Here is a 27,652-nt window from a genome sequence, read left to right on the forward strand (position 1 = left end):
TTGTTTTCTTGGTGACTATGGTCCCAGCTGCCTTGAGATCATTGACAAGATCCTCCCGTGTAGTTCTGGGCTGATTCCTCACCGTTCTCATGATCATTGCAACTCCACGAGGTGAGAACTTGCATGGAGCCCCAGGCCGAGGGATATTGACAGTTCTTTTGTGTTTCTTCCATTTGCGAATAATCGCACCAAATGTTGTCACCTTCTCACCAAGCTGCTTGGCGATGGTCTTGTAGCCCATTCCAGCCTTGTGTAGGTCTACAATCTTGTCCCTGACATCTTTGGAGAGCTCTTTGGTCTTGGCCATGGTGGAGAGTTTGGAATCTGATTGATTGATTGCTTCTGTGGACAGGTGTCTTTTTTACAGGTAACAAACTGAGATTAGGAGCACTCCCTTTAAGAGTGTGCTCCTAATCTCAGCTCGTTACCTGTATAAAAGACACCTGGGAGCCAGAAATCTTTCTGATTGAGAGGGGGTCAAATACTTATTTCCCTCATTAAAATGCAAATCAATTTATAACATTTCTGACATGCGTTTTTTCTGGATATTTTTGTTGTTATTCTGTCTCTCACTGTTCAAATAAACCTACCATTAAAATTATAGACTGATCTTTTCTTTGTCAGGGGGCAAACGTACAAAATCAGCAGGGGATCAAATACTTTTTTCCCCCATTGTATGTATGGGTAAACCACTTCTCCAATCTTATCCAATCTTTTTGGCCCTATAACAAAGAACAAACAGCAAAAACATATACATGATCAAATGATAAAATATACAGACAACAAATTCCAATTGGCTATACTTAAACTCTTTAACATCATCCTTAGCTCTGGCATTTTCCCCAATATTTGGAAGCAAGGACTGATCACCCCAATCCACAAAAGTAGAGACAAATTTGACCCCAATAACTACCGTGTGATATGCGTCAACAGCAACCTTGTGAAAATCATCCGCATTATCATTAACAGCAGACTCGTACATTTCCTCAGTAAAAACAATGTACAGAGCAAATGTCAAATTGGCTTTTTACCAAATTACCGTACGACAGACCACGTATTCACCCTGCACACCCTAATTGACAAATCCAAAACAAAGGCAAAGTCTTCATGCTTTGTTGATTTCCCAAAATAATTTTACTAAATTTGGCATGAGGGTCTGCTATACAAATTGATGGAAAGTGGTGTTAGGGGAAAAACCTATGACATTATAAAATCCATGTACACATACAACAAGTGCGCGGTTAAATTTGGCAAAAAACACTCATTTATTCCGCAGGGCCGTGGGGTGAGACAGGGATGCAGCTTAAGCCCCACCCTCTTCAACATATATATCAAGGAATTGGCGAGGGCACTAGAACAGTCTGCAGCTTCCGGCCTCACCCTACTAGAATCTGAAGTCAAATGTCTACTGTTTGCTGATAATCTGGTTGTTCTGTCCCCAACCAAGGACGGCCTACAGCAGCACCTAGATCTTCTGCACAGATTATGTCAGACCTGGGCCCTGACAGTAAATCTCAGTAAGACAAAAATAATTGTGTTCCAAAAAAAGGTCCAGTTGCCAGGACCACGAATACAAATTCCATCTAGACACCGTTGCCCTAGACCACACACAAAACTATACATACCTCGGCCTAAACATCAGCGCCACAGGTAACTTCCACAAAGCTGCGAACGAGCTGAGAGACAAGGCAAGAAAGGCCTTCTATGCCATCAAAAGGAACATAAAATTCAACATATCAATTAGGATCTGGCAAAAAAGACTTGAATCAGTTATAGAACCCATTGCCCTTTATGGTTGTGAGGTCTGGGATCCGCTCACGAACCAAGAATTCACAAAATGTGACAAACACCAATTTGAGACTGCATGCAGAATTCTGCTAAAAATATCCTGTGTGTACAACGTAAAACACCAAATAATGCATGCAGAGCAGAATTAGGACGATACCTGCTAATTATCAAAATCCAGAAAAGAGACATTAAATTCTACAACCACCTAAAAGGAAGTGATTCCCAAACCTTCCATAACAAAGCCATCACCTACACAGTGGCGGTTCTAGACCATTTCAACTGGGGGGGCCAAGCTGGGGCCAGTTGTACTGTTAGAGGCCCCCCCCCCACCCCACCCAGAACCGCTAGTGCACCTACAGCGAGATGAACCTGGAGAAGAGGCCCCTAAGCAAGCTGGACAGCAACACAATTAGACAAAAAACAAAAAGATAATTACTTGACACACTGGAAAGAATTAACAAAAAACTGAGCAAACAAGAATGATATTTGGGCCTAAACAGAGAGTACAAAGTGGCAGAATACCTGACCACTATGACTGACCCAAACTAAGGAAAGCTTTGACTAATGTACAGACTCAGTGAGCACAGCCTTGCTATTGAGAGAGGCCGCCGTAGGCAGACCTGGCTCTCAAGAGAAGACAGGCTATATGGACACTGCACACAAAATGAGGTGGAAATGAGTTGCACTTCCTAACCTCCTGCCAAATGTATGACCATATTAGAGACACACATTTCCCTCAGATTACACAGATCCACAAACCGAAAACAAACCCAATTTTGAAAGACCTATTGCCACAAGAAAAGGGCAACAAGTGAAGAACAAACACAATTGTAAATACAACCCATATTTATGTTTATTTATTTTTTCCCTTTTGTACTTTAACTAATTGCACATCGCTACAACACTGTAAATAGCCATAATATGACATTTGAGGGTAATGTTAACTGTTCATTTTTGTTGTTTATTATCTACTTCATGTGCTTTGGCAATGTTAACATATACTTCCCACATGAGTCTCACTCACTCACTCACTCACTCACTCACTCACTCACTCACTCACTCACTCACTCACTCAAATGTGGCATCTGCTGTACAAATCTCCCTTGATAAAGTCCCAGGACTCTGTCAACAGTATACAGAATATGGACAGGATATTGAGGTAACTGATTAACTCAGATTTTAGGCTGCACTATCCATTTAAAGCAGAAATGTGATGTTCCTTTCCACTTGGGTCCATGGCCTGTTCTGAGTCCACAACCTCTGTCATGCAAAGCAACAGACACACAGGGAGCTGTCAGGCTTGTGTAACAGAAATAGAGGAGCAGAGGTCTGGGAAACAAGCTGTCAGAAATAAGAAAGTCCTTTTTAGAAAGAGGAGAGGTTCTAAACAAGGATTTTTACTTCAAGTAGAGTGGCTGAATTATTCAAGGGGTCTTAAAAAAGGGCAGAATCCTTCAATTCTTTCATTGTTTCCCTTTTATCTCCCTCTCTCTCCATCTTTTTCTCTCTCCCTCCTCTAAAGGAATGTCTATGTGGATTCCCACATGAAAAAAAAAATAGAATTCTAAAGTTAACTGTAGTATACTATAATACACACTGTAGTATCAATCAATCATGTGTAGTACTTATTCTAGAATGTTGTAGCATACTGTCGAATATTATAGCAAATACTACAGTATTAACTTTTTTTTAAATACTGTAGTGAACACTACAGTAAAGTCTGCAAAAACATTATAGTCCGCAAAAACACGACACTTTTTTAACTATAGTAAATACTACAGCATTGAATTTACATATACCCTGCCCTGCCCATTCCCCTCCCCCATAATCCACATTTGTGCCACCCATAAGTGGGAAACCAACATGCCAAGTATAGACCATATATTGTGTTCCTACAGGTTATAGAAAAAGAGCAGAAGCTCTGAACTATCCCTTCAGAACCCAGACCAACCTACTTACAGGTTATGGAAACTGTGCTCTTTCAGTATTTATCCAGAAGGTTTCCTGAAGGAGAATAATAAAACAAAAACACCATAGGAAATTTTACAGAAATGTCAGCAAAAATACCACAGTAAATACTACATGTACTGTATGGTACAGTCTGCAAAAACACTACAGTACATACTACAATGCGCAAAACACTACATTATTTACTATTGTATATACTACAGTTTTATTTGACTACAGTATTTATACTATAGTTAACTGTATTCTACACTATAAACTAAAGTCCAAGTCCGCAAAAACACTACAGTGAATACTACTGTAAAGTCTGCAAAAACACTACAGTGAACTGTAGTATTCACTGTAGTGTTTTTGCAGACTTTACAGTAGTATTCACTGTAGTGTTTTTGCGGACTTGTACTTTAGTGTATAGTGTAGAATACAGTTAACTATAGTATAAATACTGTAGTCAAATAAAACTGTAGAATATACTATAGTAAATAATGTAGTGTTTTGCACATTGTAGTATGTACTGTACTGTTTTTTTCCTGTGGGTTGCTGCTTCCTTCCTGCCACTCTCTCTGGCTGGGGCATTGCTGTCGCCAAGGCAACCGATCACATTTCACATACTTCACTTCAGAGCCCGAGTGGATCACACACACCACATGACCAACAACAGGAAATACCAGAGAGAGAGAGAGAGAGAAAAGAAAATGAGGAGACAGACATGCAGAGAGGGAGTAGGGAAGAAAGAGAGAAAGAAGGATAGGTGAAAATAGAGAGGGAGACATAATCAATGTTTACAGCCCATAATTGAAACCAGTCGAGTGGTGACTATAAGCAAAGTCATTCTTACTCTATATATCTTTCAACGCTGCTATGCGTTCCACTTTACCCTCCACCCCCCCTTTTATCTCTGTCCCTCTCTCTATCTCACTCCCTCTCTCATCCTTCCTCCCTCTCCCGCTCTCTCCCTCTGTGTAAAGGAAGGCAGTGTAGTGTTACAATGCACAGCCCCTGACTTCAAAACCTATTTATAGAAGTAACTGGGTAAGAAAGAGGAAGAGAGAGGGAAGGAGAGGGAGAGCAGGGGGGGGGGGAATAGGGAAAGAGGCATCATCATCATCATCATCACAAGTCAAAACACCCACAAACTTCATATGATCATGCATATAACAGGCCTAACTATGACACAACACCCAGGAAATAAGCTTCAGATTTACCAGGCACAACAAAAGACACAACACCCACAACCCATATCTGTTCACTCAGATCACAGACTCAACGAGATGACGCAACACTCAGCCCTCTCATCAATTCACACTTGATGACAGAAGCAGAAAGAGACACAACAGCTATGGATCATATCTGTTCAGTCATAAAAGCAGACGCTACACCCACATAATAAATCACCCCGATAACGAACGAGAGAGAGAGAGAGAGAGAGAGAGGGAGGAAAAACGATCAATAAAGATAGCAGATGTTCCTCCATAGATCTGAATATAGAACACAAGTACCAGTGAAGAATAGCAGACTAGTGTTCTAAGTGGGAGTGACCAATAGCAGACTAGTGTTCTAAGTGGGAGTGACCAATAGCAGACTAGTGTTCTAAGTGGGAGTGACCAATAGCAGACCGGTGTTCTAAGTGGGAGTGACCAATAGCAGACCGGTGTTCTAAGTGGGAGTGACCAATAGCAGACTGGTGTTCTAAGTGGGAGTGATCAATAGCAGACTGGTGTTGTAAGTGGGAGTGACCAATAGCAGACTGGTGTTGTAAGTGGGAGTGACCAATAGCAGACTGGTGTTGTAAGTGGGAGTGACCAATAGCAGACTGGTGTTCTAAGTGGGAGTGACCAATAGCAGACGGGTGTTCTAAGTGGGAGTGACCAATAGCAGACGGGTGTTCTAAGTGGGAGTGACCAATAGCAGACTGGTGTTCTAAGTCAACTAAAACCAGAATGTAGACCTCCCCACACTTCGAGGTGAACCAAGGACTGCATAGAATTTCATAGTCTGAAACAGGAAAGCCCTGTACATCAGACGAGTGTGATGACATCCCACTTTACATAAAGATCCTGCAGCATCAGAGAGCCTTTCAATGGTTCATTGGTGGCAGCGGTGGAATTGTACTTATTGTGGACATGCTGACTGGGTGTATAAGTGTGAGGACACCAGACAACCAGACAACCCCTTTCCCTCCCATCAGCTGGATCTGTCACATGGGTTGCCGGTGCCGTGTCATTTCCCCTAGACGTGAGGACACCTTTTCATCCCCCAGACAGACAAACAGACCCAGGAGACATGGTCAAGGCTGTTAGTGGAGACACACACACACACCTCTGAGTCACTGTGACACTCTGAAGGTAAAAAGAGAGAAAAGGAAGAGGGAGTGAGATGCTTTCAAGCAGGAAACGCTACCTGACAGCACCACCCACAGAGAGAGAGAAAGAGACAGGAGAGGAGGGGTGATGTAACCAACTGATCGCTGTGACGACAGCCTCTCTCGTACTTCCTTTTATCCCCAGGGTATTCTGACATAGCAGAGTGGTGTGTGTGTGTGTGTGTAGTTACTAATGAGCAAGTGTATGATGAGTGTGTGTGAGAGTAGGAGAAGTCAGTAATAGTAGCTAACGTGACAACTGCTCCGGCTTAAACTGGACCGGACACACTACACCACCTAATCCATTCACGCTAGGAGATTATGATAGGAGGAGAGCAAGGAGCAGAACAACAAGACAAGGTATGGAGGGGGGGGGGGGGGGGGTATTCCAAACACGGGAGGCTTCAGTCCCATAGTCTTTGATGCAACTCTCGTGGAACAAAGAGGAGATAAAAGGAGGGAGGAGAGGAGGATGAGAATATGAGAGGGGAAAAGGAGGGAGGAGAGGAGGATGAGAATATGAGAGGGGAAAAGGAGGGAGGAGAGGAGGATGAGAATATGAGAGGGGAAAAGGAGGGAGGAGAGGAGGATGAGAATATGAGAGGGGAAAAGGAGGGAGGAGAGGAGGAGGAGAATATGAGAGGGGAAAAGGAGGGAGGAGAGGAGGATGAGAATATGAGAGGGGAAAAGGAGGGAGGAGAGGAGGATGAGAATATGAGAGGGGAAAAGGAGGCGTTCCTTTGGGTTCCTTTGTTGAATAATGAGAAAACACACACACACACACACACTTCTACAAACTCTGTTCTCTCTCTCTCTCTCTCTTTCACGCCCCCCCTCCGTCATCTCCCGAATATCTAATTGTGGAAGAAGCGAAGAGAAGAACGAGTGACTAACTCTTAGAAGTTACGGAGAGAGGGGCTTCATTGGCATGGGAAACATATGTTTACATTGCCAAAGCAACTGTAATAAACCAACAAGAAGAAACCAAAAACAACAACAAAAAAACAATTAGAAATGAACGGTAAACATTGCACTCGTAAAGGTTTCAAAAATATTAAGATATCTCTTTATGCTCATGCTCTCTGTTTACTCTGTTTAGGGACAGACAGCATTCCCGTTTGACACGTCGGTATTACACATATCATACATACCTATAATAAAGCTTTACGTATAAAATATGACATCTATTTATAACTACACCAGCAAGCATCTTAAACACCCTCTTATCTCACTTGTCTAACTGTCTGCATAAGAAAACTCAAAAAGCATTGAAGTGTGATGACAAAACTGGTTCTGCCAGAATGTCTTGAAACAGGCGACAACGGTCTAAGTTCCCACATACGGTAACGGTGAGTTTCATGCAGAGGTGGTGTGGAAATGGGTTCACAATATATTCTGTGTCCCCATAGGAGAGGGTGTGGTGTGGAAATGGGTTCACAATATATTCTGTGTCCCCATAGGAGAGGGTGTGGTGTGGAAATGGGTTCACAATATATTCTGTGTCCCCATAGGAGAGGGTGTGGTGTGGAAATGGGTTCACAATATATTCTGTGTCCCCATAGGAGAGGGTGTGGTGTGGAAATGGGTTCACAATATATTCTGTGTCCCCATAGGAGAGGGTGTGGTGTGGAAATGGGTTCACAATATATTCTGTGTCCCCATAGGAGAGGGTGTGGTGTGGAAATGGGTTCACAATATATTCTGTGTCCCCATAGGAGAGGGTGTAGTGTGGAAATGGGTTCACAATATATTCTGTGTCCCCATAGGAGAGGGTGTAGTGTGGAAATGGGTTCACAATATATTCTGTGTCCCCATAGGAGAGGGTGTAGTGTGGAAATGGGTTCACAATATATTCTGTGTCCCCATAGGAGAGGGTGTGGTGTGGAAATGGGTTCACAATATATTCTGTGTCCCCATAGGAGAGGGTGTGGTGTGGAAATGGGTTCACAATATATTCTGTGTCCCCATAGGAGAGGGTGTGGTGTGGAAATGGGTTCACAATATATTCTGTGTCCCCATAGGAGAGGGTGTGGTGTGGAAATGGGTTCACAATATATTCTGTGTCCCCATAGGAGAGGGTGTGGTGTGGAAATGGGTTCACAATATATTCTGTGTCCCCATAGGAGAGGGTGTGGTGTGGAAATGGGTTCACAATACATTCTGTGTCCCCATAGGAGAGGGTGTGGTGTGGAAATGGGTTCACAATATATTCTGTGTCCCCATAGGAGAGGGTGTAGTGTGGAAAGTGGTTCCACTGTGATATTCTGTGTCTTCAGTCCACTGCCATTCCTCCAACTGTTCATCAGTACTCCAGTACTCCTCTCTTCATTCTTCTCTCTCCGGTATCAGCAAGTTAAATATCCCCCGGCTTATTCTGCCATTGCTCAGAGCTGAAATGTGTGTGTGTGTGTGTGTGTCCATTGTATGTATTCATTGCTGAGAGCAGTGTGGTGGGTGGAATACTTCAAAGACTTTTCCTCTGACTCACTCCTAACTTGTGAGACAGCAGAGGCACGCGACACACTGACACACACACACACACACACACACACACACACACTGTGCCATACGTCCTGCTCTGTCGCCTTCTGCTCTAACTGGTCCTGCATCATTCAATATATGTAAAAACATACAGAAGACCACCTGAATGGAATATAGGTTTAGGGGCTTAGAGGAACTGTCTCTCACACACACACACACACCAATAGACGTTGGACACTCTTGAAAAAATAATAATGTGGTCACATGACACAGTCCCACCCACACAGCTATGACGTCAACGTCCCGGCTCACACAATGATATCACATGTCAATCAATGTCCCGGCTCAATGGTCAGCTGGAGACCCTTCCTGTATCACACACACACACACACACACACACACACACACACACACACACACACACACACACACACACACACACACACACACACACACGGTTAGAGCTCTATATTCTCTCTCCTCCCTCTATCCCTTCTCCTCTCTGCTCTATATTCTCTCTCCTCCCTCTATCCTTCTCCTCTCTGCTCTATATTCTCTCTCCTCCCTCTATCCCTTCTCCTCTCTGCTCTATATTCTCTCTCCTCCCTCTATCCTTCTCCTCTCTGCTCTATATTCTCTCTCCTCCCTCTACCCTTCTCCTCTCTGCTCCATATTCTCTCTCCTCCCTCTATCCCATCTCCTGTCCTGCCTCCTCTATATTCTCTCTCCTCCCTCTATCCCTTCTCCTGTCCTCCCTCTATCCCCTCTCCTGTCCTCCCTCTATCCCCTCTCCTGTCCTCCCTCTATCCCCTCTCCTGTCCTCCCTCTATCCCCTCTCCTGTCCTCCCTCTATCCCCTCTCCTGTCCTCCCTCTATCCCTCTATCCCCTCTCCTGTCCTCCCTCTATCCCTCTATCCCCTCTCCTGTCCTCCCTCTATCCCTCTATCCCCTCTCCTGTCCTCCCTCTATCCCCTCTCCTGTCCTCCCTCTATCCCTCTATCCCCTCTCCTGTCCTCCCTCTATCCCTCTATCCCCTCTCCTGTCCTCCCTCTATCCCCTCTCCTGTCCTCCCTCTATCCCCTCTCCTGTCCTCCCCTGTCCTCCCTCTATCCCCTCTCCTGTCCTCCCTCTATCCCTCTATCCCCTCTCCTGTCCTCCCTCTATCCCCTCTCCTGTCCTCCCTCTATCCCCTCTCCTGTCCTCCCTCTATCCCCTCTCCTGTCCTCCCTCTATCCCCTCTCCTGTCCTCCCTCTATCCCCTCTCCTGTCCTCCCTCTATCCCCTCTCCTGTCCTCCCTCTATCCCTCTATCCCCTCTCCTGTCCTCCCTCTATCCCCTCTCTTCAGTTTGAAAGTGATGGGTATAGCGCTAGACTCCAGCTCTCTGAGCCATTCCTAAGCTAGACACGCCTCACCACAGAACTTTGAACTGAAGAGGCACAACTCAACAAGAGTCTCTCCTCAGGAGAGAGGAGGGGAGGGGAGAGAGAGAGTGAGAGAGACGGGAGGGAGGAGAAGAAAGAGAGGGTGTATTTGGAGGGCTTTTGGCAGGGAGTCAGGGGAAGCTCCTAAATCCATAAATCAATAGTGACCTGTGCATGAGACTGGGACAGGTGTGAGAGGCTTCAGAACGGGAGCTGGATCACACAGCTGAGGGAGGAGTGTGTGTGTGTGGGGGGGGGGTACCTGAGTTTGTGTGTGTGTGTGTGTGTGTGTGTGTGTGTGTGTGTGTGTGTGTGTGTGTGTGTCATGGTACTAGTGGCTCAATAATATAGCGCTAGTTTGTCTGCCTCTCCAGAGGAAATCTCCAGCCTCTCAACAACTCTCTCAAGGCCTGCGCCACGGGCTGCGAGACACACATACATACACAATCACACACACACACACACACACACACACACACTGGAATCTGCCACAGCATGCGTACGTGCACAACTTTCTACTTATCTGTGTGAGTGTATATGTTAGCTAGCAGTTCAGATCGTGTTTCGGTCGCTGCTCTCAACAGATGTTCCTCCCTCCCACACACACACTACACCCCCTTCCCCTCCCTCCCTCCCTCCCTCACGCTCCAGGTAATACCAGGCTCCACAGCAGCAGAGTTGATACTAAACACTCCTCCCTCTAACTGCCAGTATCAGTGGTGTGTCTGTCTGTCAGCTGGGAGACAGAACGAGGGACACAGTAGAGTAGGTCTCCACATGTCTAAGGAGTGTACTATGAACATCCAGTAACTTGCAGGTGCAGGGTACTTTTTGTACTCTGTCTGTAATAGTCCTGCTATCTCTAACTGAGAAGAGGGGGGAGAGAGAGAGAGAGAGGAAAGGGGGATACCTAGTCAGTTGCAAAACTGAATGCATTCAACCAAAATGTGTCTTCCGCATTTAACCCAACCTCTCTGAATCAGAGAGGTGCGGGGTTGGGAGAGAGAGGGGGTAAAGTATACGACATCATTAAATCTATTTACTCTAACAACACAAGTAGTATTAAACTGAACAATAAAATAACATAGTTTTTTTGCACAAGGGCGAGGGGTGAGACAAGGGTGCAGTTTAAGTCCAACTCTGTTCAACGTCTACATCTGCAGCCTCTGGACTCACCCTCAAAGATGAGGTCAGATTCCTGCTCTATGCAGATGACCTTGGCCCACTGTCACCGACAGAGCAACTACAGGAACAACTTAACATTATTTGGGAATAAAGCATAATTTCTCTTTTTTTACCTTTATTTAACTAGGCAAGTCAGTTAAGAACAAATTCTTATTTATAATGATGGCCTACCAAAAGGCCTCCTGTGGGGACGGGGGCTGAGACTAAAAATTAAAAACACAATAAAAATATAGGACAAAACACGTTTCAGAAATCCAAAAATGTAATTTTCCAGAAAAAGGCCAGGAATCAGAGCAGCAGACACTCGTTCAAATGAGGAAATACCATGGTTGAACATGCCCAATGGTACAACTACCTAGGACAAAAAATATGTGCCTCTGGTAGATTTGGTCTGGCAGTGAATCCACTCACATAAAAAGCCTGCAAAGTATTTTACTTCTTAAAAAGTACATTTTCAAAAATGAATATTTCCTATCCAAATATGGTACAAAAAAGTCAATAGTGTAATTTTACCAATTGCACTATATGGAAGCGAGGTTTGGAGTCCAATCTGTAATTGCGATTATAAGCATTGGGCTAAAAACCCAAAGGAAAATCAACATACAGAATTCTGCAGAATTATCCTAAACATATATATTTTTTAAATACCAAATAACGTATGCAGAGCTGGACTCTGGAGATTCCCTTTAATTGTAAATATAAAGAAAAGGACACAAACATTTTGGCACCATTTGAAATGAAGCTCCAACATCCTTACTATTCAAAGCACTGGAAAGCCAACAGCGAAACCCTGGAAAGAATCCCCCATGTCAGCTAAAAACACTAAACAACCCTATTACCCAAAACACACAAGGAAATCAATCAAATTCTTACAGAAATGAAAACCTCCTAAACAAAAACAAAAGAATAAACTCAACTGCTGTTTGGCCCTCAAAAGAGAATACAAATTGTCAGAATGTCTCTACTCTGTCAGAGATCCAAAACAGAGACAGGTCCTGACCAAACACAGGCTCAGCGACCACCATTAGGCTTTAGAAAAGGGCCATACAAAAAGACATGGCTTTAGAGGTAGAGACAGAGATGCACTTTCTCCTCTACTGTAAGAAATACTCCCAAATAAGATCAATTCCCAACAATCAATTCCCAACTTAAATGCTTTAAATAATGACATAAAGCTGGGAATTATTCTGGGTGATTTCCATAGCCTGAGGGACATCCCATGACCTTTAGTTCCCTGAAGTATATACATTGTACATCACTTACAAGTAATACATAGTGTAACCATCATCCATGTACATTTTGTTGTTTATTTATTTGTATAATCTTATTTCATTAAATGTATCAACTGAATGCATCTTCTGCATTTAAATGCAAGAGAATCCGAAAGATGCGGGGGCAGAGAGAGGGGGGGGATAAATAGATGGAGAGGGATTAGAGGAAGTATGAGAGGCAGAATAATTGAGAGAGAGGAATATAATTGACCAAAATAAAAGGAGAGGGAAGACCCAAAACAGGCAATTATGTCTTCCATATACCTTTACGTTCTCATCTCCTCAATTCACTGTCTGATCTAGAAGATGAAACTCCCCATAGTAAAAACCCTGACAGTCTCAACGCCCTCTCCCACAGACACAAAAGCTTGGGGAAGATGTCTACCGACGTATCGCAGCCATGGCAACAATACTTTAGGTGGCCAGCTCTAACCATTACCATGGCAACTTTCAGAAGGTGAATCTCCATGTCTTCCTAACTGACTAGGGGATTGAGTCCAGTTAACTGACAATAAAGTTCAACACAAAGACAATGGAGCTCATCCAAAATGGCACCCTGTTCCCTATGTAGTGCACTACTTTTGGCCAGAGTATAGGGAATAGGGTCCAATTTCAGATGTGTCCTTCCTTCTGATATTCTACATCACTGTACAATAGCCACACACTCAATGCAACACTGGACCACTTCAGTAGAATAATTTGCCCATTCTTTGTAACACTTTTTACTTGCTTCCTCAAACACTCCTGAAAAGATAGATATATTTATCCTCTTCGGGATAAAACAACACGTTAGAAGCCGTATGCCTCCTTTCCAAAACTCCTCTTCCATCTTCCCCTGTTTCAAAAACTGCAGCATTGTCCTCGGGAAAAGGGATTTCCCTCCCCCTCTTTTTCTGTTGCTCCACAATAGCCATATTAAGGTCTGTTCTCTATGCATTACCATTACCATGTGCAGTATCATATTAGCAGGAGCTTGGAATACTGATCAACTGGTCAAGAGACAAAGGAACAATGGCGACTTATGCACCAAACCCCTTCTCAATGCCCAGCACCGCGGGGGAGGAGGAGAAAGAAAGGAGAAAAAGACATTCCATCGGATTACAGTACAGCAGGAAAAACAAGAGAGGGAAGAAGCAGCTGAAGAGATGTTGCCAGAATCTCTATATACCCCCCCTGCCAAAAAAATTACATCTGAATGAGAGAAAGAGGAGGGGAGAGGAGCAGACACAAAAAGGCAGCCACCTCGAGACTTAGAGACGCTCCTTTTTATAAAAGCAGAACCAATGCCGGATCTATACAGTGTGAGTTAAGGCTATTGTGATCTAGCCAGGTGCCTGCATGGAGGGAGGGTGATCGACAGAGAGAGAGAAAGAGAGAGGGAGAGAGAGAGAGAGAGGAAGGAAGGAGAGAGTTAGACTGGGTTAATGATATCGAAAGAGCATATGCAAATGAACCAACTTCACTTCGGCAGCTTTGAAGTGTATCAGAAAGTGAAGGATGGGGGTTTCAATCCTACCGTGCACCGTGGGGGTGAGGAGGAGATACGGGAGAGAGGGAGTGAGAAGAGAAGGTATAATATTAAAGTCTATGTGACGGTACCTTGCAGGAGGACCCCTCCATTTTTTCGGAAGAAGGGACTCCCTGGCCATATAGGAGGACTGGACATGCTGCAGAAAAAGAGAGAGAGAGAGAGAAAGAAGGGAGAGCATGAGTAAGGAAGAGCCTCGGACTGAATTCGCTCAAATGACAGCCCTGTAAAATATTCCACTGGAGCAGCACTTCTTCAATCTCTATGCAAAACACAGCAAGGTTGTTTCAACCAGTCCCTTACACACTAGAAACAGACCATGGCCTTTTAGTTGTAACCACATGAGCAGTCATCGAAGCGCCCACGCACACACACGCACGCTAACACACAGAGGTTGTGTGTGGGGTCGATGTGTGTGTATGATAAGAGTTCAAAGGGTTAACAGACTCCTAATACCTTTATCTCCGCAGTCGAGGGGATAAGGACTGGACACAACTCTCTCTCTCTCTCTATCCTACTCCCTTTATCACTTTTCTCTCTTTGTCTGTCTGTCACTCTCTCCCCGTTGTCTCTTAATCCTCTCTCCCCGTTGTCTCTCTTTGGCTCTCCCTCCCTCTACCTCTCTCTCAGACCAGACAGCGCTATCCCCGATCTAATCAGATGGTAGTCTGATCTTCCACTGAGCTCCATCTGAGTCCTTCATCCTCTCACATAGATAGGGAGGCACACACGCGCGCGCGCGCGGGCGCTCACACACAGAGACACACACCCTGTAACACAGCAGATAGCAGAGCCACAGCCAGGCCGTCTACTGCTATGCTCCATGTTAATCTGCTTACTCCATATTAACTAATTGAGCTGTAGAACAAACAGTGGAGCAGGAAGGCACAGCACATTATAGCCCCAAAACGGTGTGTGTGTGTGTGTGTGTGCCACCAGCTTAAGACACACACTTGATGAGTTGCCTCAGAAAGAGAGACACGTCTCAATTAAACGACGGAGAGCGAAGGAGAAGAGAAAAAAAAACGTGTTCAACAGGCACCTTAATCAAGCACAGAGCGACCTGTTTCTCCATCTCCATCTCCTGATAAGCAGGGCACTACGCCGATGACAGATGGCTAGGTCTGACCTGACAATTTGGGATAATTTAGCTGTGGAGAGGAGAGGGCCATCACATCTCCACTCTTCATACAGAGAACGGATACTTTCAATTATAGCTGTGTCGGAATGCTGAGACACTGAATGCTGAGACGTGCACACACGAACACACACACACACACACACACACACACACACACACACACACACACTCACTGAGCCACACGCATACAAACACACAGGCAAACACACACAGAAGCCTTCTGACTGACTAACAGCCTCATTAGCATATATGATGCCTGGCAACCGAAACAACATCGTCAACTTCCTTTTTCCTGTATTGGTGTTCATGTATTTTGTTTGGAGACCAGCTACTAAACACCACTACACACTTAGAAAAAAGGGTTCTTCGGCTGTCCCCATAGGAGACCCCTTTTCGGTGGAACTCAAAAGGGCTCTTCTACCCATTGTCTTACATCAGCTAGTGCGTTGGTTCCACCTGCACTGATCTGTCTCGTACCTCGCAAAGGATCATGGGATAGATCAAAAGTAGTCCGGCTACAATGTGTTGCCACAACATTTGAAAATATTACCTAGGCGACATCGTCTGCTGAATCCCATTTCTGCCTCAAAAATGTCTGAATTAATCTAAGCTAGAACAATAAATGTCAATAATGTTGATGTTCTTTTGGTGAGGAAGTCTTAGTCACCCCATTTTACATCTAGCTAAAGATAATTGTCCTTCAATGAGCAGTATTTCTGAAGCTTGACTATGAGCACGAAAGCTAGCATAGATTTGTCCGGCAACAGCTGAGCCAGTCACTGAAATGTTCTGATAAAAACTAGTTAATTGCATCCGCCATGGAGCCCAGTTTCATAATTTTACCATATGTCCCAGCTGCTTGGCATGGTTTAAGTAATCGCAAAAAAACAGTGCTTATTTTAGGGCATTTTTCACCCTGCCAGCTCCAATTAGTTCTACTGAGCACGTAGCACCAACTCACCTTCCAAACTTTCTATTCCTAGCCTACTGTTCTCCATCAAAATGCCAGCTTCGCAATTGTTAGCAATGAGATTTACCCACGTAAACCTTGAACATTTACCTCAGGTAACGGCTACTTGATGTGCGATCTCACTGTTCGGCTGAGTACACGTTGCGGTGGCCCACGGTGAAGAGATGGCTGACGCCAAGCGATTACATTTTTTTTTAAATTCTGGTCATGGTTTACCAAATTCTTTCCAGAAAAAGGTGTAAAACCTAAAACAAAACGTGTCCTCTTTTTCAAGATTTTGCCAATTTAAACCGGCAGAAAAATCTAAATGAAAAACAAAACGATTTTTGGACCAGTTTTATTGTTTATAAATGGTTGCTGGGTAATTTGATATGCGTCGAAATCTGTTCATTAGTAGGCATCGAATTGAGTGTATGCTGCGCTGGTTCACTGAGTTGCAACCAAATGGATGGGTCTACCTCGTTGATTTGTAGATCTGACACCTCAGATTATGAGCCCAGAGAGGTATGTAGTACCCACAGGTGGACACGGGGAGGAGAAAGTGAGCTATAAACCCATTCAGTTTTTTGCCTTAAAAACCCTAACCCTAGGTATAAACTATTTTGCAATAACCCTAACCCTGAACAGATAGTAACCCTAGCCACAACCTAAATTCAATGGTAGGATAGCCTAGAACATTTTTATAAAGTATTTTCGTAATAATAATATGTTAGTTAATACCATTATAGTACTAAATAGCATTTTCATTGTTTAGTTTTTTTAAGTTAAAACCTCTAGGTATTTGCTGTTTTTTCCCCCATTATTTCTTAATTTATGGTATTTATTATTGCAAGGCAGAACACTTGATAAACAAGCCACATTCTACAGACAGTCACGGATTACAAAAAGAAAACCAGCCCAGTCGCGGACATCGACGTCTTGCTTCCAGACAAATTAAATAACTTCTATGCGCGCTTTGAGGACAATACAGTGCCACCAACGCGAACCACTACCAAAGACTGTGGGCTCTCCTTCTCCGTGGCCGACGTGAGTAAAACATTTAAACGTGTTAACCCTTGCAGGGCTGCCAGCACAGATGGCATCCCTAGCCACGTCCTCAGAGCATGCGCAGACCAGCTGGTTGGTGTGTTTACAGACATTTTCAATCTCTCCCTATGCCAGTCTGCTGTCCCCACATGCTTCAAGATGGCCACCATTGTTCCTGTTCCCAAGAAAGCTAAGGTAACTGAACTAAATGACTATCGCCCCATAGCACTCCTGTCATCATGAAGTGCATTGAGAGACTTGTCAAGGATCATATCATCTCCACCCTACCTGTCACCCTAGACCCACTTCAATTTGCTTACCGCCCCAATAGATCCACAGACGATGCATTCGCCATCACACTGTACACTACCCTATCCCATCTGGACAAGAGGAATACCTATGTAAGAATGCTGTTCATTGACTACAGCTCAGCGTTCAACACCATAGTACCCTCCAAACTCATCATCAAGCTTGAGAACCTGGGTCTCGACCCCACCCCGTGGAACTGGGTCCTGGACTTCCTGACGGGCCATCCCCAGGTGGTGAAGGTAGGAAACAGCATCTCCAGTCTGCTGATCCTCAACACTGGGGCCCCACAAGGGTGCATTCTCAGCCCCCTCCTGTACTCCTTGTTCACCCACGACTGCGAGGCCAAGCACGCCTCCAACTCAATCATCAAGTTTGCAGACGACACAACAGTAGTGGGCTTGATGACCAACAATGACGAGGCAGCCTACAGGGAGGAGGTGAGGGCACTCGGAGTGTGGTGTCAGGAAAACAACCTTCAGGAAACAGCAAAGGGCGCACCCCCCCTATCCACATCGACGGGACAGCAGTGGAGAAGGTGGAACGTATTAAGTTCCTTGGTGTACATATCAGGGACAAACTGAAATGGTCCACTCACACAGACAGTGTGGTGAAGAAGGCACAACAGCGCCTCTTCAACCTCAGGAGGCTGAAAAAATGTGGCTTGTCACCGAAAACCCTAACTAACTTTTACAGGTGCACAATCAAGATCATCCTGTCAGGCTGTATGACCGCTTGGTACGGCAACTGCACCGCCCACAACCAAAGGGCTCCCCAGAGGGTGGTGCTGTCTGCACAACGCATCACCGGGGGCAAACTACCTGCCCTTCAGGACACCGACGACACCCGATGTCACAGGAAGGCCAAAAAGATCATCAAGGACAATAACCACTCGAGCCACAGCCTGTTCACCCCGCTTCCATCCAGAAGGCGAGGTCAGTACAGGTGCATCAAAGCTGGGACAGTGAGACTGAAAAACATATTCTTTCTCAAGGCCATCAGATTGTCTCAAGGCCACTAGCACTCAAAGCCACTTTCTCAAGGCACGAGCACAGACAGGCGGCTGCCTACCTACAGGCTTGATATCATTGGCCACTTTAATAAATGGAACACTAGTCACTTTCATAATGCCACTTTAAGAATGTTTACATATCTCACATTACTTATCTCATATGTATAGTACACTACACCATCTATTATATACTATCTATTGCATCTTAGTCGCTCTGTCACTGCTCATCCATATATTTTATATTTATATATTCTTATCCCATTCCTTTACCAGATTGTGTGTATTAGGTTTTGTTGTGGAATTTGTTAGATATTAGATTTTGTTGTGGAATTGTTAGATATTACCTGTTAGATACTGCTGCACTGTCAGATCTAGAAGCATAAGCATTTCGCTACACTCGCAATAACATCTGCTAACCATGAGTATGTGACCAATTGTCACGCCCTGGCCATAGAGAGGGTTTTATTCTCTATTTTAGTTAGGCCAGGGTGTGACTAGGGTGGGCATTCTATGTCCTTTTTTCTATGTTTTTGTATTTCTTTGTTTTGGCCTGGTATGGCTCTCAATCAGGGACAGCTGTACATCGTTGTCGCTGATTGGGAGCCATACTTAGGCAGCCTGTTTTCCTTTGGGTTTTTGTGGGTAGTTGTTTCTGTTGGGTAGGTTGCACCTGACAGGACTGTTTTTTGTCTGTGTTTGTTATTTTGTTTAGTGTTCACATTTCCTTCTAAATAAAAGAACATGAGTATACACGTTCCCGCCGCGTTTTGGTCCACTCAATACAACGAACGTTACACCAATTCAATTTGATTTGAAGCATAAGACCACGAAGCATCAGTTACAGGCTACAAGCAGCAATATGATTGACATAAAATAGTATGCAACTAAACACTATATGTCCCACTCATTACTTTACAGTTACCTATATACAGTTGAAGTCAGAAGTTCACATACACTTAGGTTGGAGTAATTAAAACTCGCTTTTCAACCACTCCACACATTTCTTGTAAACAAACTATAGTTTTGGCAAGTCGGTTAGGACATCTACTTTGTGCATGACACAAGTCATTTTTCCAACAATTGTTTACAGACAGATTATATCACTTATAATTCAGTGTATCACAATTCCAGTGAGTCAGAAGTTTACATACACTAAGTTGACTGTGCCTTTAAACAGCTTGGAAAATTCCAGAAAATTATGTCATGGCTTTAGAAGCTTCTGATAGGCTAATTGACATCATTTGAGTCAATTGGAGGTGTACCTGTGGATGTATTTCAAGGCCTACCTTCAAACTCAGTGCCTCTTTGCTTGACATCATGGGAAAATCAAAAGAAATCAGCCAAGACCTCAGAAAGAAAATTGTAGACCTCCACAAGTCTGGTTCATCCTTGGGAGCATTTTCCAAACGCCGGAAGGTACCACGTTCATCTGTACAAACAATAGTACGCAAGTATAAACACCATGGGACCACACAGCCATCATACCACTCAGGAAGGAGACGCGTTCTGTCTCCTAGAGATGAACGTACTTTGGTGCGAAAAGTGCAAATCAATCCCAAAACAACAGCAAAAGCCCTTGTGAAGATGCTGGAGGAAACAGGTACAAAAGTATCTATATCCACAGTAAAAATGAGTCCTATATCGACATAACCTGAAAGGCCGCTCAGCAAGGAAGAAGCCACTGCTCCAAAACCCCCATAAAAAAGCCAGACTACGGTTTGCAACTGCACATGGGGACAAAGATCATACTTTTTGGAGAAATGTCCTCTGGTCTGATGAAACAAAAATAGAACTGTTTGGCAATAATGACCATCATTATGTTTGGAGGAAAAGGGGGATGCTTGCAAGCCAAAGAACACCATTCCAACCGTGAAGCCCAGGGATGGCAGCATCATGTTGTGGGGGTGCTTTGTTGCAGGAGGGACTGGTGCACTTCACAAAATAGATGGCACCATGAGGAAGCAAAATTATGTGGATATATTGAAGCAACATCTCAAGACATCGGTCAGGAAGTTAAAGCTTGGTCGCAAATGAGTCTTCCAAATGGACAATGACCCCAAGCATACTTCTAAAGTTGTGGCAAAATGGCTTAAGGACAACAAAGTCAAGGTATTGGAGTGGCCATCACAAAGCCCTGACCTCAATCCTATAGAAAATGTGTGGGCAGAACTGAAAAGGTGTGTGCGAGCAAGGACGCCTACAAACCTGACTCAGTTACACCAGCTCTGTCAGGAGGAATGGGACAAAATTCACCCAACTTATTGTGGGATGCTTGGGGAAGGCTACCCAAAACATTTGACCCAAGTTCAACAATTTAAAGGCAATTCTACCAAATACTAATTGAGTGTATGTAAACTTCTGACCCACTGGGAATGTGATGAAATAAATAAAAGCTGAAATAAATCATTTTCTCTACTATTATTCTGACATTTCACATTCTTAAAATAAAGTGGTGATCCTAACTGACCTAAAACAGGACATTTTTACTAGGATTAAATGTCAGGACTTGTGGAAAAACTGGGTTTAAATGTATTTGGCTAAGGTGTATGTAAACTTCCGACTTCAACTGTACAATACAGATAGAGAGGGAATGTACAAGGACCGATTTCCACCGGTCTAATGTCCATTGCTCGTGTTTCTTGGCCCAAGCAAGTCTCTTCTTATTATTGGTGTCCTTTAGTAGTGGTTTCTTTGCAGCAATTCGACCATGAAAGCCTGATTTACACAGTCTCCTCTGAACAGTTAAAAATAAACTGTTAGCTACACAGCTGACCAAGTCACTGCACTGGCGACCAACATCCTTGCACAGAATTTGTGCAGGAGATAGCCACAGGTTTGTTTTTATTTTCTCAAATTTACAAACTATTAAATCTGTCACAACATTTTAAGAATTTAGCTAGCTATTTATTCTGCATATTTCATGGAGAGTTATACAAGAGTGCAGTGATGTCCAAAATTAGGAACTATGTTTTCATTTTTTGAATGGCGGATGCTCAATATTCAAATTTGAATAAGAGTTCCACATCCTACAAGGCAGATCAGTCACAGAGTTTCTAAACCCAGAGGTACAACATCGTGAGACTTCTGGGAACGCTTGCAAAACAGACCAAACAGAGCAGGCAGGGGGTTTGGTGTTTGAGAGAAGGGAAAGATTCTTCCTTAGTTGTGCCTTTTAGATTTTGAGAAAATCTACAACTTAGAATCGAGCCAATGGCTTAAGTAGTTTAACATGTTATAACTCCAACCTCGTGAATGTGATAAACTGCCACGTTTCCATTTTCGTCAAAAACAATTTCATATCGAAGGAGTGCCTTTGCTTTGATGGCCTGCACATGCGCAGTTCAGCGCGAGACAACCATGACACCAGATGACGTGTTTCTACACATGAGCTTAGCAAGCCAACGTCACCATGACATTGCCTATAAGTGTGATCGGGGATTTCTATTGGAGAAGCAATTTTTGCCTATCTTCATACTGTACTGTCTTTGGATTGGTTGAGGGACGAGTGTCGCGGAGGAGTGACACCATTTGATGTGAGACAATGGTTCTTCCTGGAACCAAAAATGATTCTTCTATGGGGACAGCCCAAGAACACTTTTAGGTTCTAGATAATACCTTTTTTTCTAAGAGTGTATGGATCCAGGTCAAATCAACACCAGCCAACAGTCTTGTATGTGATATCATGTTTACCATTTAAAGGGATGAGAGCTCACTGAGTAATTTATTGAGATATTCCAAGTTTGTTTTGGCTCTAAAAAGATACAGTATATAACCAACTCTACATGCTAGAAAATATTAAATAAATAGCAGTGATAGCAGACAGTTGTAGGGAAGCAGACAAGTGCAATTCGTCATTAAGTTGAAATAATTAGGGCTTTGATTCCCTCTCTATCTGGAGTACAGACATCAATGCCATTAATGTATGTGCATACTGTAGTATACACCTACATTATACAGTGACACAGTGCCATTGTGTAGTATAAGCCTACAATATACAGTGACATACTATAGTGTCAGTAGAGGCTCCTCGGAGGAGGAAGTGCAGGACCATCCTACTAAAATTAATAGTGAGGGGCCACCAGAGTGGCGCAGTGGTCTAAGACACTGCATTGCAGTGCTAGAGGCATCCCTACAGAGCCGGGTTTGATCCCGTGCTGTGTCGCAGCCGGCCGCGACTGGGAGACCCATGAGGCGGCACACAATTGGCCCACTGTCGTCCGGGTTAGGAAATGGTTTGGCTGGCTGGGATGTCCTTGTCCCATCACGCTCTAGCAACTACTCGTGGCAGCCGAGCACATACATGCAGACTTTGGTCGCCAGCTGTACGGTGTTTCCTCTCAAACATTGGTGCGGCTGGCTTCCGGGTTAAGCCAGCAGTGTGTCAAGAAGTAGTGCAGCTTGGCTGGGTCGTGTTTCGGAGGACGCATGACTCTTGACCTTCGCCTCCTCCTAGTCCATACGGGAGTTGCAGCGATGGGACCACAGGTGTAACTACTAAACTGATTACTATACACTGTACTACGTGATTGTAGTGGGTTCACTAACGTGTTAGTCCTAGTAGCTATGTTGACTATGATGTTAGCTAATATGGTGACAACAATGTAGGCTGTGTGTAGCGGTTATGGTATGAATGTTTGGCTTGGAACGTTTTTTTCGCCTGTTGTGTTGTGCACTGAAGTCCACAAGCAAAGGGAAAATGTGAGAGGAGGAGAGCACGTAGATGAGAGAAGGAATTATACAATGAGCAGAGTGATGATGATGTGTGTATGTGGCTGCTATGAAAGTGAACTGTGTGTGCAGAGGATCAGGGGTGTATTCATTCAGCCGATTCTGTTGAAAAACATTTCTCAAATGCAACAAAATGGGGTTAATCCAATAGAAACTTGTTTGCAACTGTTTGGACTAATGATTACACCCTAGGTAAGCTAGATGCAGGCAAAAGTGTGCAAGGTGGTATTGAAAGTGTCACTTGCTACGTTTCCATCCAATTGGCGACAGATTTTCATGCGAATACTCTAAAATCCACATAAAAACATGTACATACTCCCACCAGAAATGTGTGTCCATCAAATCAAACTGTTGCAGATAAAAGTCTGTGAGTGATGATGTAGCGCACATAAAAATACCTTTTGCGGTTAAATTCCCATGTACCTAATTAAAAAATACAAGTTAAACTCTACTGATGGTTTTCTCACCAAAAATGTGCCATTATATAGTGAGTGTGCCCACAGCGCTATCTGCATGCTGTTGGCTAAAGCGTCTGTATAGCCTACAGGATGAGATGACTATTATGGAAAAAAGAGAGAGATTCTTTGTATTTGTCAAACGGCAGTCAAGCATTGATCATCATGTCACCAGAATAAGACCCTCAATATTTATTGGAAAAGGAGTATCAAGCTTATCACTGTGCACTTTCACCACTCTGTAAAGTTCATCATAACTTATTTCATCTGTTGACTAATAAACTGCATGCTTTACCAACGAGTCGTAGTGGGAGGACCACACAACATGTCATCGCGTGCCTCCAAGTTTACTTCCATATGATGATTATCATGTCAATATTTGCGCATAAAAACGTTTCCACCGACATTTTTTGCATTATTCATTTTACAGACACAAAAAGATCCCACCTTGTATAGTGTATTTTGTTTTCTCGACATTTGGAAAGTTTACCCCCAAAAAATCTGTTTCCATCAGGCCTGTCATGGCATAAGCCTACATTATACAGTACCATAGCGTAGTATAAGCCTACATTATACAGTGACATAGTGTAGTATAAGCCTACATTATATAGTGACATAGTGTAGTAAAAGCCTGCATTATACAGTGACATAGTGTAGTATAAGCCTACATTATATTGTGACATAGTGTAGGAAAAGCCTATATTATACAGTGACATAGTGTAGTATAAGCCTACATTATATAGTGACATAGTGTAGTAAAAGCCTACATTATATAGTGACATAGTGTAGTAAAAGCCTACATTATACAGTGACATAGTGTAGTAAAAGCCTACATTATACAGTGACATAGTGTAGTAAAAGCCTACATTATAAAGTGACATAGTGTAGTAAAAGCCTACATTATAAAGTGACATAGTGTAGTAAAAGCCTACATTATACAGAGCCATTAGTACATGACTGTACTAGGTCCAACCGCTTTGCCACAAGTTTAAAAAGACTCTTTGTTTTCCTACAGAGCCGAGTCTCTCTCACAGTCACAGCGCCCTACTTTCCCCTGCGCCTGAAATAGAGAGGGCTCTGTTGAAAAGTGTATGTGTGTGTGTGACCTAAAGTTTGCGCTGACTTAACCATTGCTCCACAAAATCTACAGACTTATTATTAAGTTGCAAGTTATAAACTTTCTTTGAGACTGTAATTAAAGTCACAATATCAATTGGACCCATTGTAAAGTACAGTATGTGGAGGGATACAATAGCCATGGTTCAGGTCTGTTCTTAGGTTAGTTCACCAGGGGCCAGCCCAGTGTTTATAGTCCCAGTCCACATATGCTTGGCGTCGGGTTACCACCCAGGTATCTGTTGCCATGGTAACAGCATGACTGGCGGTATCAGTCGAGCCCAGCGTTTCGTTCAATTCAGCTGTACGGACAGAATAATGCAAACATGGACGGGCTTTTGACATCTCCTTTTTCAATCTGCTCTCTTTTTCCTCCCTCGCTATATAAACTCATACTGCAGTTAGCATCAACAAGATAGACAGAAATAGTATCTGTGGTCTGTAATTTAGATTTCCTGTACACATCAAGAAATAAGCCCTGAGTTGACCATAACTTAGAATTCACCTTTAAGAAAGAGTTTGGCTTGGTTGCAGGTTAGGTCCGATGGTAATTTAGAACAAAGAAATAACTTGTGTGAGAACTACGCCCGTAGCTTTATCAATAACTGTTTTTCAGCAGAGGAACTGATGAGGAACTGATGTTAGTAACACTAAAGCTTGTAGCCTGCTCCCGAGTGGCGCAGCGGTCTTAGGCACTGCATCTCAGTGCAAGAGGTGTCACTGCAGTCCCTGGTTCAAATCCAGGCTGCATCACATCCGGCTGTGATTGAGAGTCCCATAGGGCAGCGCACAATTGGCCCAGCATCGTCCGGGTTTGGCCGGGGTAGGCTGTCATTGTAAATAAGAATTTGTTCTGACTTGCCTAGTTAAATAAAGGTCAAATAAAAATAGCTCTGTATTGTTTGGAGTGACAATGACCATAGGAGTTGACAAGACAGCGCAAACACATCTGGGTTCAGGCTATGAAGTTTGGATTTTCTTCTGTAAGGCAACATCAACAGAGAGCTGAGTTTCAAAGGTAAAAAGTGACATGAGATAGTCTTGAACCAGGAGCTTCACAATACCATGGAAACAGCTGTTACTGTTTTGACAGAAGTGACCCTATACAGATTTGAAGCCCCTCTAAGAAGTGGATCTGTGTGTGTTTGTGTGTGCGTGCACACACGCGTGTTAACTAAAGGCAGAATCCTGTCTTCAAACATGTACGTGGAACTCACAACTGACCCTTTCTGCACTAACTTTTTTTGACTCATCAAATACGCTGCTGTTACTGTTTATAATCTATCCTGTTGCCTAGTTACGTTATCCCTAACTATATGTACATATCTTCCTCAATTACTTTGTACCCCAGCACATCGACTCAGTACTGGGGAGGCAGGTAAGCCTAGTGGTTAGAGTGTTGGGCCAGTAACCGAAAGGTCGCTAGATCGAATCACCGAACTGACAAGGTAAAAATCTGTCGTTCTGCTCCTGAACAAGGCAGTTAACCCACTGTTCCTAGGCCGTCATTGTAAATAAGAATTTGTTCTTAACTGACTTTCCTATATAAATAAAGGATGAATAAATAAAATAAAAGTACTGGTACCCTGTGTATATGGCCAAGTTATCGTTACTCATTGTGTATTTATTCCTTGTGTTATTGCTTCTCTCTGCATCGTTTCTCTCTCCTGTTGTTTACGAAGCACGTGACAAATACATTTGATTCGATTCCTTCCAAATCTCCCTTTGACAAGAATGCCACAACTCAGGATCCATCCTTAAGTCTACAGACACACTGTTGTAGAGAAGTGAAACTGGCAGACACACTTTTACTCTAACCACAGAAACGCATACATGGCCCTCCCTCGCCATCCCTTTGACAAATCAGACCATGACTCCATCCTCCTGCTTCCTGTTTACAAGCAAAAACTCAAAACAGGAAGCCCAGTACGGAAGGGGTCCGACAAAGCGGACACTAAGCTACAAGACTGCTTCGCTAACACGGACTGGAATATGTTCAGGGATTCATCCGATAACATTAAGGAGTTTACCACATCACAGACGACGTTGGGACAGCAAAGAGGGACGAGGTCAGAGACCTGGCGGTTAGATGCCAGGGCAACAACCTCTCCCTCAACGTCAGCAAGACAAAGGAGCTGACGTGGACTACAGAAAACGGATGGTCGAGCACGCCCCCATCCACATCAACGGGGCTGTAGTGGAGCGGGTAAGGAGCTTCAAGTTCCTTGGTGTTCACATCACTAAGGATTTAACATGGTTCTCACACATCAGCACAGTCGAGAAAAAGGTTGAAAAGATTTGTCATGGCCCCTCAGATCCTCAAAACATTCCACAGCTGCACCACTGAGAGCATCTTGACTGCATCAAGACTCTTGGTATGGCAACTGCACTGCCCTCAATCGCAAGGAGCTCCTGAGGATGGTGCGGACGCCCCAGAACATCACAGGGGCCGAGCTCTCTGCCATCCAGGACCTCTATACCAGGCGGTGTCAGAGGAAGATCTGGAAAATGTTCAGACCCAAGCCACAGACAGTTAACTCTGCTTCTGCATGGCAAGATGTACCAGATCGCCAAGTCTGGGACCAAAAGGCACCTGAACAGCTTATCCCCCCCAAGCCATAAGACTGCTGAACAGTTCATCAGATGGCTAACCGGACTATTGCATTGACCCTTTTTTGCACTGACTCTATGCACACTCACTGGACTCTACCCACAGACTCACACATACTTACACTGACACGCCAACACACACACACACACACACACACACAAAACATGAATATTAACATCATACACACACACACACACACACACACACACACACACACACACACGTATACACTTTCACACTCTCCACTTACACTACTCTTACTCTGTTAATTATCTATCCTGATTGCC

General features: G+C 43.8%; 1 protein-coding gene across 4 annotated transcripts in view; it reads right to left on the bottom strand.

Annotated features, from left to right (window-relative positions):
• The window catches only part of foxn3 (forkhead box N3), a 119,403-nt gene that overhangs the window by 22,789 nt on the left and 68,962 nt on the right, over window positions 1–27,652 (bottom strand). For all 4 annotated transcript variants that reach the window (XM_029729394.1, XM_029729396.1, XM_029729393.1 and 1 more), the window contains one exon: window positions 14,072–14,139. In XM_029729394.1, coding sequence (XP_029585254.1) covers window positions 14,072–14,139 — 68 coding nt within the window. The remainder of the gene's footprint in view (window positions 1–14,071; window positions 14,140–27,652) is intronic.

This window comes from Salmo trutta, chromosome 33, assembly GCF_901001165.1.
Source record: "Salmo trutta chromosome 33, fSalTru1.1, whole genome shotgun sequence".
Taxonomy (NCBI): domain Eukaryota; kingdom Metazoa; phylum Chordata; class Actinopteri; order Salmoniformes; family Salmonidae; genus Salmo; species Salmo trutta.